The sequence below is a fragment of the Oenanthe melanoleuca genome, chromosome 3 (assembly GCF_029582105.1).
Source record: "Oenanthe melanoleuca isolate GR-GAL-2019-014 chromosome 3, OMel1.0, whole genome shotgun sequence".
In the NCBI taxonomy this organism is placed as follows: Eukaryota; Metazoa; Chordata; class Aves; order Passeriformes; family Muscicapidae; genus Oenanthe; species Oenanthe melanoleuca.
In genome coordinates, this window is record NC_079336.1 from 3290133 (window position 1) to 3303275 (window position 13143).

Genomic DNA, 13143 nt, shown 5'->3' on the forward strand with positions numbered 1-13143 from the left:
AGCATAAATTTGTTGCTTCAGATATAACAGATGACTGCATTTCTGTTTGCCTATCCTGAGCTGCACTGTCAGAGCAGCATGGGAAAGCTCAGAGGATGGCATCTGTCGAAAATAGAGGAGATGACAGTCTTGGGAAGACTGGGGCAGAAGTGTTCTGGCTGGCATATGCCACTCTTGCATCACAGATACTTTCTTGTCCTTCTCTTGCCTTATTTCACCTTGATTTTTATTATGTGAAGTGCTTGTTGTGGTTCCTCATCCAAATTACGAGAGGAAATTATGAAAACACCTAATATATAATTCGTGCTGTGAACATTTTCTGCGAGGACTTTTATAGGAGTGAGATCAATAATTCAGTGTCAGGTACCTAATATCTATTCTGTTGATGTAGGGTAAGAGTTTGAAACAAAGCAAGCAGATTCCTGGCCCTGGTGTAGGATTGAATTTCTCTGTGCAGGCTGAGAGGGTGAGGATAATTAGCCAGCAGAGCAGATTCGTGGCATGTGGTGGACTTTCCATCACTCAGGGTCCTTAGATGATGCTTGGCTGTCTTTTCAGGGGAATATGCTGCAGCTCTGTGAGAAGCCATTAGAAACCTCACAGGCAGATTCATGCTCTGTAGGAGGTCAGAGAAAGCTGCCACAATAGTCCCTTCTGGCCCTAAAACCCCACCAGTCCACCCACCCACCCAGAGAGGACAAGTACAGAAGGTCTGGCCTTCAGAACATCTTCCTGCCTGACTCCACAAGCTGCCTCTTTCAGAATTATTATTATTATTATTATTATTGAATATTTTATTTACATTTGACTATTTGAAATAATTAGCCAACTAATTAATCCCGTTTACAAGCTTTGTGGGATTCTTCGGCTGCCAGTCATGCCCGGCGTTGTCTCAGCTCCCTCCTTCATCAGCCTCGGTCTCCATGGCTACAGGCTGCATCTGCTGACACCCCACTCTCTATTTACTGCTTAATTAAGAATTTCACGCTCAGCCCTTATCTGCTGCTAAGAACAAGAACACACTGTTAAGAAACTCCAAATTTAGGCTGCTGCACAAGGAAAGCCTTTCTTGTTGTCCTGGCTGCGTGGAGCCTCTTTAACTACCCTCTTGGCAACCGCGCTGCCACCCTTCAATCAAAAATCATTAAATGGGGCAGAGATAATGAGCATGTAGCATATCGAAAGGAGGATGTTTGCTCGGGCTAAGGAGGAAAAGCTGTAAGGGCCCACAAGCAGCCGCCACTTCAAAGGCAGGAGGGGCTGATAAAGAGTCATTTGTTCCTGTTTGACTTATGTAAAAGGTCTGGTATGTCGCAGCCCCGTCTAGCAGACGCGGGTCCCCCCTCTCCGGGCTCGTGTGTCAGCGCTCGGGCAGCTGGGCGCAAACAGCATCAGCCCGAGCATAAAATCATAAAAACCGCGGCCACAATGGGCACTTGTAGGGGGTGATGCGGGGACAATGGCAAGACAATTATTGCAGCTGCTCGGGAGGGACATCATTCTTCCTGCCCGAAACCGGCGGCTCTGGCGGGGCGCAGGGCAGAGCTCCGGCGGATTAGTCATCCTCCGGTTTTTTGGGAGCGTTTCGGTGGGGTTTCGACAGCTGCTGGTGTACCACCTCTTGGCCAGAATTGTACATTCTGGCAGGGGTCAAGTCACTTTTGACCCTCTGCTTTTGTGCCCCTCCGAAAGCCTTTTTAGGGCAAACTGCGGGGAAGTGGCAGGGGTGCGTTACATCCAAAATTAACGTCGGTAAATACGGATCAGATGCCAGCTCATTAATGAGCAGGCTCCTGAATTCACACAGCCTTTTACTCAGGCCTGCATGGGGGAGAAAAGGAGGAGAAGGGGAAGGAAAAGCCCGTGACTGAGAAGATATTGTTATTCAAACGATTTCAGGCAGCGCAATGAAACCACCTTGGCCAGAAGTTGGTGTTGGGTTCAGGCTTTCTCTGTGCCCTCTTCCATCAGAAACTGCCTGGCGTCATGCAAGTGTTTGTTTATCTTTGGGGGAGGAAAAAAGGTCTGCCTAACACAAAAGGCAAGAAAATAGACCGTATGGAGGGGATTAAAGGAGTTAAGTTGCACTGATGGTCGGGGTCTTGTCAATTAGGCTCGGGAGCAGGAGAATGCAGGGGGTGCTGAATGGGGAGAAATGGTTGTAATGGAGAATGTTTCTGTTATATGGGCAATAATCCTGTTAACAAAGATAGTCACTGCTGCCCACATGAAACTGTTAACCAGCCTCTGAGCCACTTTAAAAATCACCTTTTCAGACCATTTTAAAGGAATTTGCATCAAAGGACAGGTAACCCCACGTCCCTTCTGGATGCTGGGTGAAGGGGAGGCCCAGGGAAATTGAAGCATCCTGTTCCAGTCATTTCTACAGCAGCAGCTTTGCTTTGACATGATTCAAAGCATCACCCTGATTTTCTCTAGGGCACCCTGTGTGCAGTTGTGATGTGACTGAAACACTCATGGGCTGTGGCTCTACCACATTTCAGGGGAGTGAAATGTGATATAACCAGGCTGAATTAAAAAAAAAACAAACAAACAACTTATTGTAATAAGGGTGGTGGAAATAAACATCCCATTGGGGCATTTGGGATATTTTGTAGGAGAAATATCCTTTGTAAATTACAATAATAATATTATGAGCTTTTTAAGTCTGTTACAAATTTCAGCATATGGTGCCACAGCATGGTACTGCTCCTTGGTTAAGGTCTCTGGGCAATACTGGAACTGGCTAAAAATAAGAGAGATGTTTCCTTTTAGTTCACTTTTGAAATGTTTAAACCATTTTCTTTTGGAATGAAACAAAGTGTTGGCTTCCTTCACCTCCAGATTTCTTTTGTTTTTGTTTTTTTCCCCTAAAATTGAAGTGCTGGACAGAAACATTATTGAAAACATCACTGAAAGAGTTATCAAACTTTTTATTTATCCCAATACATTTTTCAGTAGACACAACTTTCATGGAGATGGGTCATCCTGCTGACTTTGCTCAGGCTGCTCATGTGTGAGTTGTTAAGAGGGCCTGAGGCTCAACTTCACATTACTGCTGTGTCAGAAGCAGGTTTACAATTTCCATAGTTCTTAAAAAAAAATAATTTGATTATACTCATTGTCTTTTCTAGATTCCTAAAGAATGATCTCACTTCCATTTCTGTAATTGCTTTGTATAGGAGGAAAAACACTCTTAAGAATGTTTGTTTCTAATATTAAAATACAGAAAATAAATAAACACAGATATTTTCTATTGCCTGGGGTAAAGGAGAACCCTATGTGAAACACATGAAGAATGGAGCTAATTCTTTACAGAGGACTGATTGTACAGGGATGAGTCTTTTCTTCCAGCCAGATAAAACTCACCCATATCAGTTGTTTCAGAGGGCCAGTTGACCAGATGTGGGCTGCTCAGTGATCCCCATGAAATGAAAGTTAGTCCTTTGCAAAGAGGTTCCCCTTGTAATTGTAGAATCAGAAAATTATTTATGTTGAAAAGGACCTTCAAGGTCACCAGGTCCAATCTTTTCCCCCAGACCAGAGCACTGGGTTCCACATCCAGTCATGTTTTTAACAGCTCCAGGTGTGGTGACTCTGCCAAATTCCTGGGCAGGCTGCAGCAATACTGAGCCACTCTTTCCAACAATAAATTCTTCCTGATGTCCAACCTGAACCTCCCCTGGTGCAGCTTGAGGCCATTTCCTCTTGTCCTGCTGCTAATTCCCTGGGAGAAGAGACCAGCACCCACTGGCTTTGACCCCACTCCAGGGGGCTGCAGAGGATCCCAGGATCCTCCCTGGGATTCTTTTTCTCCAGGCTGAGACCCCCTCACCTCATTCCCTCAGCTGCTCAATTTTTGTAATAGACACAAAGAGAAGAAACAACCTTTTCCTGGTGGGTGAGCTCCCATCCTTCTGGCATGGAAACAGAGAAACCAGAGAGTGCAGCAGTTGCTGAAATAAGATGATGAAATGCCCTTATAATCCTGTCAGGGTTGATTTTTTTTGTTTATGTGATGTCTGCAGGAGGAATTTCACACAAATGGCAATCTGCTGTAAGCAAGAATCTGTGTCCATCAACCCAAAGACATATATACATATATATATTTATATAGTGTATATATGCATATACATAAAAATAAAAATTAAATTGTATCTCTCTATTTATGTGTATATAAGATGTGTTTTTACACCTCTTCTCCCTACTTCATTGTCCTCATTATACCATACTTCTGGGTACCTCCTGCAGAAGATCCTCACAGGGGGTGACAAAACACCCTCTCCCAGGTTCTCCAGTTTCCAGAGGTGTGTCTCACTGTGTTCTTGATTGTGCTGCCTGAAAAGTTTTGATCTCCCCGTGATGGATGTCAGCCCAATTGATGTTAAATAGCATGGAGCTGCCTGTTATTTGTAAGTCAGGCTATTGGAGCCATTTATCCTAGTTTCAGCCCTTCCTAATATCCACAGGCAAAATTCCGAGTCACTGCAAAGCTGATAAAAGACTGAGTTGCTCCTCCTTCATGTTCACTCAAGGAGCCCTGAACCAGGAGAAGTTACCAGCAGTATCATCCAGAAGGCCTATATTTATGATTCACAGCCCAAAGATCCAGGAGGAGCTGTAATAAGGCAGAAAATTGATGAGCCTTATAAAGGTTTTATACAACTAAACCCTGGAGCCTTATAACTACATTTTGCCAAGGGTCACCTTAATTCAATGTTTACTAATGATGTCCTTCATCCTGTAGTGCCTGGATCTCTTCCTGTCCTGCAGAACCCAGTGATAACATCCTGAGCAGCACAACAAAACCACCAGAAGGACTGTGTCACTGTAGCCTTGATTAAACCCAAAGCCTTTACATTTACTGATCAGTTTTTAGGGGTATTTGTGCAACAAGGCAACAAAAAACTGCTGATTCACAACTGTTGCACTTTACACCCCATTTATATAAATAATTGTACAAGTTACAGGGATGTGGAGAGTTCTGGGGAGAATTCTGTCCCTGATTCTTATGCTGATGTCAAGGGTATAAATAAATTATAATGGTTTGAATTGTCATGCTCTCTGGTGGGATGGCACTTCAAATATGAGAAACTTTTATTTTTGCCCTGCCTCTGGACAGGGCAATGATAAAACTCTGGACTGAATTAAGTCTTAATGGTTCCTCTCTTTACCATGTAAGGGGATTGAACCCTGTTATGAGGTCTATGCACCATATTGATCAAGTTTTATATCCCCTCAGGATTTAATTAGAACAGCTTTTCTCTGAAAAATACAAACATCCTTAATTAGATGATTTCACCCTAGTGCCTGAAAAAGTAAGCCCAAAAAGAAAAAAAAAAAAAATCAACCCCAACAAACCTCACAGAATATATTTAGGTGAAAAAGAATAGTGTCAGGGCTTGTTGTCTTGTTTTTCTAAGCCTGTTGTATCAGCTTTGGCAACTGCTTTGCCCTGTGTGAGAAGGAAAAATACCATAACCATAAAAGTGCACAGATGTATTGTCTGAAAGCCACAAGAGCTGTGTCAGAGGCTTTAAATTAGCAGCTTCATGCCATATTTTCCCTTCCAATGTTCACCTTGTGGCCACTCAAGGCAGGCTGCAGTTCAGTGTGAGCTCTGTGTGATGGTTTGGGGCAGATTGACTTGGCTGATGCATGGATCAGATCCCAGCTACTGTTGGGAGAGAAGGTGTCACTGAAGAACAGGGCTGAGGCACCTGATTACTAATTAATCAGACATGAGAAAAACCTCGTGGAATCAGTTTCTGTTTAATTATGGAAGCCTCATTTGGCATAGGAGCATATGCTGCTAACTCAATCGAGTGCTTTCAACTGACATCAAATAGTAATTATCAGAAAGAATCAAGTTTTTTGATTATTCATACTAATTTATTGAACACTTAAAATTAATGAACCTCAGTTATTTTAAATTTGCTCAGTTGCACTGGGAGAAAAGGAGGGAGGTAGGGAAGGACGGGTTTCTCAATTTAAAAGCACAGAGACTTGTTTAAAGATAAAATAAGTAAATTACAACATGGCATGAAATCCCATCGGTGGGTTGATGCACACAGAGGAGATTTCCAGTTCTGGAACTGAGGAAAGTTCTGACAATGGCTTCATTGATACAATTCTTCTACCCCAAAAAAATCTTCCAACAACACTTTAGGGTCACCATAAGGGGCTGGGCAGAGGACAGGAGATTTATTTGTTTGTCAGAGTGTTTCTATTTTAACCTACAGTTGTTCCAGTCTGGTGACTGAAAGGAAGTGCCTTTTTATGCCACTGGAGATGAAGGGGAGGTGGGATTTTAGCTGGGTCTGAAGCAGCTTTCTCCTGCTCCTCTTTGATTTGCATTATTCTGGCCCTTCTCCTGCTGACAATGCCTGGGCACAAAGGTTACCACTGTGATAATTGCTGCTGACCCCTTTTCACAGCACAGAACACAGGCTCCCTGTCTCCAGTCTATAAAGTCTGACTAATTAAAGCATCTCTTTCAGATACCAGATTTTGGGGGCCAAAAAAAAAAAAAAAAAGTCAAAACTGAAGTACAAAACAAAAGCTGTATTTGGCTGTTTGAGCCAGTTAATATATTATGCATTCAGTGGTGTGATATTGCTTGTGTGAGTGGAACTGCTGTGGATTTATAGTGGGATAAATGAGATTTGAATTCCAGCCTAGAATTTCTGATTGTTGAATGTTTTCTTTTTAGCTGTTTCTAATGAGTTGTCTTGAGACCTTCCGTATCTGTAAATTAAAATGTGTTTGTTTAATCCTTTCTCAAAGCACATAAAAAAGGACAAAAAATGCTTAGAAAACATGTGTAGTTGCTCTTAAAGGAAATGTTTTTGTGAGAAATGTATAATGTTGTCAGGAATTCATGTGTGGAAATTGATTTACTAATTTTTTTTTTTGTGTTAATTTGAAAGTTTTTGTTGTAACTTCCTAAAATTCTCTGTGTTCAGTCACAGGAGCTGATTTAATTCAGGTCACACTGAAAGAGAAGGAAACAGTGGCTTTACCTACCCCAGGTATGTAAAAGTCTGTGTCAGAAAACCTTGGTCTGGGAGTCACACCATTTCTTTTTTATGGCTTTTTCAGGAGTAAATTGCTATTTTTCACTTCAATATTTTGTACATCTATCAAGCCAACAGAGGCTCTTGGTATTCATTTAGGCATTTCATTGAGCCCTGTCTACCATTGCTCAAGATAAATGTGTGATTCCACAGTAAAAAACACTATAAACTTTTCCTGGGAAATACCACAGCAGATCAGAAAGGTCATGGAGAATGTAAGACTACAGAGAATTTTAGTGCTCCATGCTCTGATATTACTGCTCAATTTCATGTTGAATCAGACAGAATAATATACCAGAGACAAGGGAGAGCTCCAGATTTTGATGTTGGTGGGTATTAACTGCCTTGCTATGTTGTGTATTAACAATAATCACTTATGTGGAAAATGGATTTAGAGACATTTTGGCAGGGTGTTTCTCCCAGAACAAAACTGATTGGAGAGACAGACCCAAGTTTAAGGAACTCTGCATGGATTTAATTTCTGTGTTTCCCTGTGCTGACAAGGTTTTTTTACACTACAACATTACTGAGCTGGGTCTAACCCCCAGAACCTACACATGTGTTTGCTCCCATATTTTCAATCCCCAAAGAAGCTTTCCTCAAGAAAAAAAAAGCCAAAATTCCCTTTCCAGTGGAGGGACAGGAGTAGGTGCTTGCAGAGGCCTCCAGAGGGAGGCCCTGCCTGCATTAGTCTAGGATTTACTAAACTTAGTGTGCAGGATTTTCCCTTCAAGGCTTCCCTTCCTCTCCTGGGGCAGAACAAACTTAGGGGCAATTAATTTATGGAGCCTGGCTGGTTAGCTCTCTAAAATACCAGTGCAAGTCCAGCACCTGCATTTTGTGAAATCAGTTTCTTCCAATATTTCCCTAAGGCTCAGGAGTTTTCTTTTGGATTGACCTGAAAAAAAAAAATTGGAGAAGGAGCAGGAGTTTCCACATGTCTTGATCCAACTGCTTTTCCAAGGCAGGTCTTGGTCACCCCTTGGAATGAGAAAACTGCTTTTCTGGATGGTAGCAAGCTTGTAAGGGTTGATCACTAAATATTTTAAATTTTTCATACTTTGGGAAAGTATGAAAATTCCCATGCCCTGGGAATTCAATAACACAGTTTTCCTTAAGCATGGAAAATAAGAAATAACATTTAGTGTTGCTTCATCAGTGACAAAAGGAGGATGTTAATGCCACAGATGCTTGACTGTCAAAGAAATGGTAATTCTTCCAGCTACAGAAAATGATAATTCTGTCTTTATATGTCCTGTTTTGTAGCCCCTCCTTGTGCTGTGATGAAATGGTCGCTGGCAGAGACGTGGAATGGTGTGGGGAAAGGCTGGGGTGGATCCAGTGGCAGCATCCCAGGCCCTGGGGAAGATGTCATCATCCTGCCAAGTGCGTGAGGAAGGGAAGGTTTGATTTCTGTGCAGCTGCTGGGCTCTGCCTGCTCTGGCATTTATATCTGTGTTCCAATGGCCCTGGTGGCCATTCCAGTGTGTGCAGCACCCTGCATTTGTTCCATGTCACACAGGCTGCAGAACAAAAATGTCGTTTTTGGAAGAGAATGATAATTATTTTCCATTTTCACATGCACATGAACACAAGCACTTGTACTGACTGTCCAGCTGGAGTATGTGCAGGGACCTGAATTCAGAAGAGAACCTGTGAGATCCACAGCTCACAAAGAGCTCATCCCTTGGCCCATCTCTCTCTGTGTTTTGTGCAAGGATCATATTTTACATTTCTGCAATTGCATCACCTTCCATTTTATTTTCTGTTGTAATTCCCACTTATCAATGGTAATCTCTCAAACCATTTGCCATGGATGTCTCCTAGACATTTTAGCTTAGGCCTGTATTTCGGCCTGAGTTACATTTAAGTACATGCTCATCTTATTTACTCATGAAAACTGGATTTTAGTAAATGTATTAGGGAATTTGCAATAAAATCTGGAGAAGAAAACTTGTGACAACCATTTTACATAAGAGCTGACCCTCCTCTGATCAGGAAGTTGGATTACATGAAGTCCTGATATCCAGATATAATTTTTGAATGATCCAATGAATATTGTTTTATATGTACCTGAAATATTCTAGAACCTGATGCTGTCTCCTTCTCATTTGTTTGAAACCATTTAAACCTCTCTACCTACCACAGCTCCACTTCTGGAAATGTGGAATGTGGATAACAAGATTTCATGTCTACTCTTCTCCCACCTGGTTTTGATTTATGACTTTTGTGGAAGCAAATGTTTGTGTACTATGTTGGTATTTGGGCATGGAGGTTCAGTCATGGTTAGGACACCTCTGGCCTGTGTAATTTATATTTTTATATATATATATATATATATATATATTTATATTTATATTTATTTATATATATTTATATATATAAATAAATGTATATATTATAATAATATATCATATATTATATATTAAAATAATATATATTTATATATAAAATATAGATAGATAGATAGATAGATAGATGATAGATAGATAGATAGATAGATAGATAGATAGATAGATAGATATAAGTGAAGAGACCCTAACCATGACTGAAATTTCATGCTCAAATACTATATATATATATATATATAATTGAAGGTTACATTAAAAATTATGATCCACCTTCAATATATATTTAGTTTAATCTTCATTTTTCTGACAAATATGAAAAAACCTCCAAACCTGTACTTTTAAAAAAATTGCATTTCTTCACTTTTGGGAAAAAATTACATTGAGCTGAAGAGTAGACAGTGTTGGAATTCAGGGTGAATTTCTTCATGGAAAGGGTGCTCAGGCATTGGCAGCCCAGGGAGGTTTGGAGTGCCCATCCCTGGAGGTGCCCAGGAAAGGTCTGGATGTGACACTCAGAGCTCTGGGCTGGTGACAAGGTGGGGATCAGTCACAGGCTGGACTCAGTGATCCTGGATGTCTTTTCTAGCCTAAATTATTCTGTGATTCTGTGATAACTGGCTCACCAATATCAACCCAAGGCTGTCATTAGACCAGAACATTCCATTCCTCACCATCATGTGTCAGATGCAGATATTGAGAGGCACAGAGGCAAATCACAATTTACACAGAAGCAGAGAATAACAGATGAATAAATATACAGGTTTGGCTGAGGGTTTGGAGTTCTGCTCTTTAGATCAGACCAAGAGAGTAGAAGATGAAGGGTCAGTTTGTGATGCTCAATGAATAAAACTCTTCTGCATTTCCTGCAAAGGTGAGGAGCTGCAGCATGTCCAGAGAAGGGCAGTGATGCTGGGGAAGGCTCTGGATCACACTCTGAGACACTCAGAGGGATTCTTGGGGCTGTTCTGTGCAGGGCCAGGAGCTGAATTCAGTGATCCTTGGGAATCCCTACCCACCCAGGGTATTCCATGATTCTGTAAAAAATCTCTTTACTCCCATTGCCAGAATAAATGTGTGTGTTGGTTGATGTGCAGAAACTGTTCTCCTCTCCAGTGCCTTTCTGGAATCCTCTGATTTTATCCTGAGAACAAAAACATGAACACAAACACAATCTGTCTATCACACCATCTGTTTTGTTTCATCTCTGCCTTTTCTGGTCATCCTCTCTCTATTTTATTTCTGCTGTCCCTCTTCATTCCTGCTGGTTTGGAGGTGTTGAGACACTCACTGGCAGTGGAGTCAACAGAGTCTAAAATTAGAGTCATGGTCCTCACCATGGTGACCAGGGTGATAAGGGAACTGGATTTGTTCCTCAAATAAATGCATTTAAAATGAAGTTAGGCAAGATGAATTTTCTGTCCATTTCACATGCTTTGCTTTGCTACCACAAGTGTTTGAGTCTCCAGTTCAGAGAGAGCCAAAATCTAAAAATCTGCTTGGATCCAAAACCTAAAATGTAATCAACAATTTTAAAACGTATGTTCAAATGTAGCATTTTATGGATGTTTCTCTTCCCATTTCCACTGGCTTATGTAGACCCTACTGCACTCAGAATGACTCCAGATGGCTTCAAAAAAGTGAGAGTTTGTTCTCATGAGAACAAATATTCTACAAACCACCCTAATTTTGTGCTGCTATGCACACTGAAATAAGTTTTGGTGATTCACTCTTGGCAAGATGCAGCTGTGTCCTACTCTTTGCTGTCTTCTGGCTACTTAAAATTCTCTTCTGGGAGCCATCTACAATGATTTTCTGGTTGAGAGCCAAGACATGAGCCTGCTTCTGGTATGCTGTGCATGGCTGGCATAGTCCTTTCAGCCCCAAAGAACAGTTTTAGAGTCACAAAAGCAATAATAGATGCTTAGTGCTCACTTCTAGTGTGAGGAAGCAGACTAGAAAGTGTCTTCTAGTCTTTCTAAGGAAAGACTTTGGTCTGATAGTGCTTAAATCTTTGACTGAATGTGGATTCCAAGAGTTCACTGGAGAACTGGGGCACTCCCCTAAATTTACCTATAAAAGGCTTAAATTTGTTTATTTAACAAAATAAGCAGAATTGCAACATTAGGGCTACCTCATGGGCTGGTCTCAGGAAGGTTTGAAAAGGTAGAAAATGCTTCTATTAGCAAAATATAGATACTAGAAACCAGGTTTTTGTGTTCTTGCTTGGTGTCTGCTTTACACCTAGAGATTTGGCAAGCTTGGAAACTGGGGTTGTGCACTGAGTTCTTTCCTTTTTTGCCCTGTTTGACTTGCAAGGATGACTTTCACTTGCAACAAAGGTGGTTCCTCATGTAAAAGTGACTTTTAGTGTTGGTGTGCTGCTGCAATTCCCACAGTGTCTGTCTCCCCAGTGGATGTGAAATCCTCAGCTCAGGCTGCCACAGCTCGTGTTTTATCCCTGGAGGTTCCTCCTCCAGAGCCACACCATCCCACCAGGACCTATCACATGCACCAGGCTCCACCTTGGAAAACAAGCCAGAGGAGTTCAGTCATGCCATTCCAGCAGTGGCTTTGGCTCCCAAAGCCCTGGGATTTTCAGGGCTTTGCTTTATGGTTTTCAGTGTGACACACTCCTGATGCAGCATACTCTGGGTGGAAGGAGAATATGTTATAATTCCAGGCAAAGGAATGCTGTTTTCAAGGGTATTGATATGATATCATGTAGCCTCTGGCAATTTCTATCTTCCTTTTTTTTTTTTTTTTTTTTTTTCCCTCCTCTCTCCAGTGGTGGAATTCACTCTGTTCTTCATTTTCTGATTTTGATTTTCTTTGAAGTTTTTCTGTTTGAAGAGATGAATGCTGGAGTACTGTATCCCATATAATAGCTCCTCTGTTGTGCCTGATTTCCATTCAATGGCATGCTATGGTGTTTTATACAGCAGTGTGGCTGATCAAAGGCATTTTGTGTCATTGCTGGAGTCATTAGTGACTTCTCAGTATTGTACATCTGAACATTAAGACTCTGGCATACCTGTGAGCTTTTTGTCTGAAGAAAGTGTGTGTACAATGAAATATTGCCCTGTTTTCAAGCTCAAGCTATGGTTTGCTGAGAGTGGTTTCTTGCTGTAATATGAATATTTTCATGGTGGAAAAACAGCTCCAGTTTGTCTTTCTCTGAAGGTAAATCCTTTGAGCTCAGTAACCTAAAGTTTATTATTTTAACTGCTAAGTCATATCTCCCTCTATGAGGTAAATGAGTGTATTCTGTAAGGAAATTGCCTTTGAATCTGTTTGCTTTCCTCCTCAAGTGTGGGAAGACTTTTTCCCCCCCTCAAAGGAGTGTTCTGTTGTTTCTACAGAGCAACATTTCACCCTCTGAGGACTTCACACCCCAAGCATCACACCCCAGAGTGTTGTCCTTTTAAACTGAGGAAATTCTAGGTTTGCAGAGATATCTCTGAGTGGGGGAATTTCTCACTCCTGTGTTTCAAGGCTCACACAGATGAAGCCACAGTTACAGAGCAGTCAGCATTTCCTTTATAAAACCTTTTTTTAGGAAGATGTGCAACTCAGCAAAAAATCTCTGTTCTAGACTGAAATGTGACATACAAATGGCATGCCTGGGAGCACTTCTTTTCCTTGTAAAAATGTTTCAGCCTGTTTGATGAATATACTTATGGCCTTTGTCAACTGCAGCTTTCTGCCACATTCTTGAG

The 13143-nt window shown here is 41.4% G+C and overlaps 1 protein-coding gene across 1 annotated transcript in view; it reads left to right on the forward strand.

Moving 5' to 3' along the window:
• The window catches only part of PKHD1 (PKHD1 ciliary IPT domain containing fibrocystin/polyductin), a 233032-nt gene that overhangs the window by 131524 nt on the left and 88365 nt on the right, over window positions 1–13143 (forward strand). Inside the window, exons 50-51 of the mRNA XM_056488194.1 lie at window positions 6966–7031; window positions 8343–8462. Coding sequence (XP_056344169.1) covers window positions 6966–7031; window positions 8343–8462 — 186 coding nt within the window. The remainder of the gene's footprint in view (window positions 1–6965; window positions 7032–8342; window positions 8463–13143) is intronic.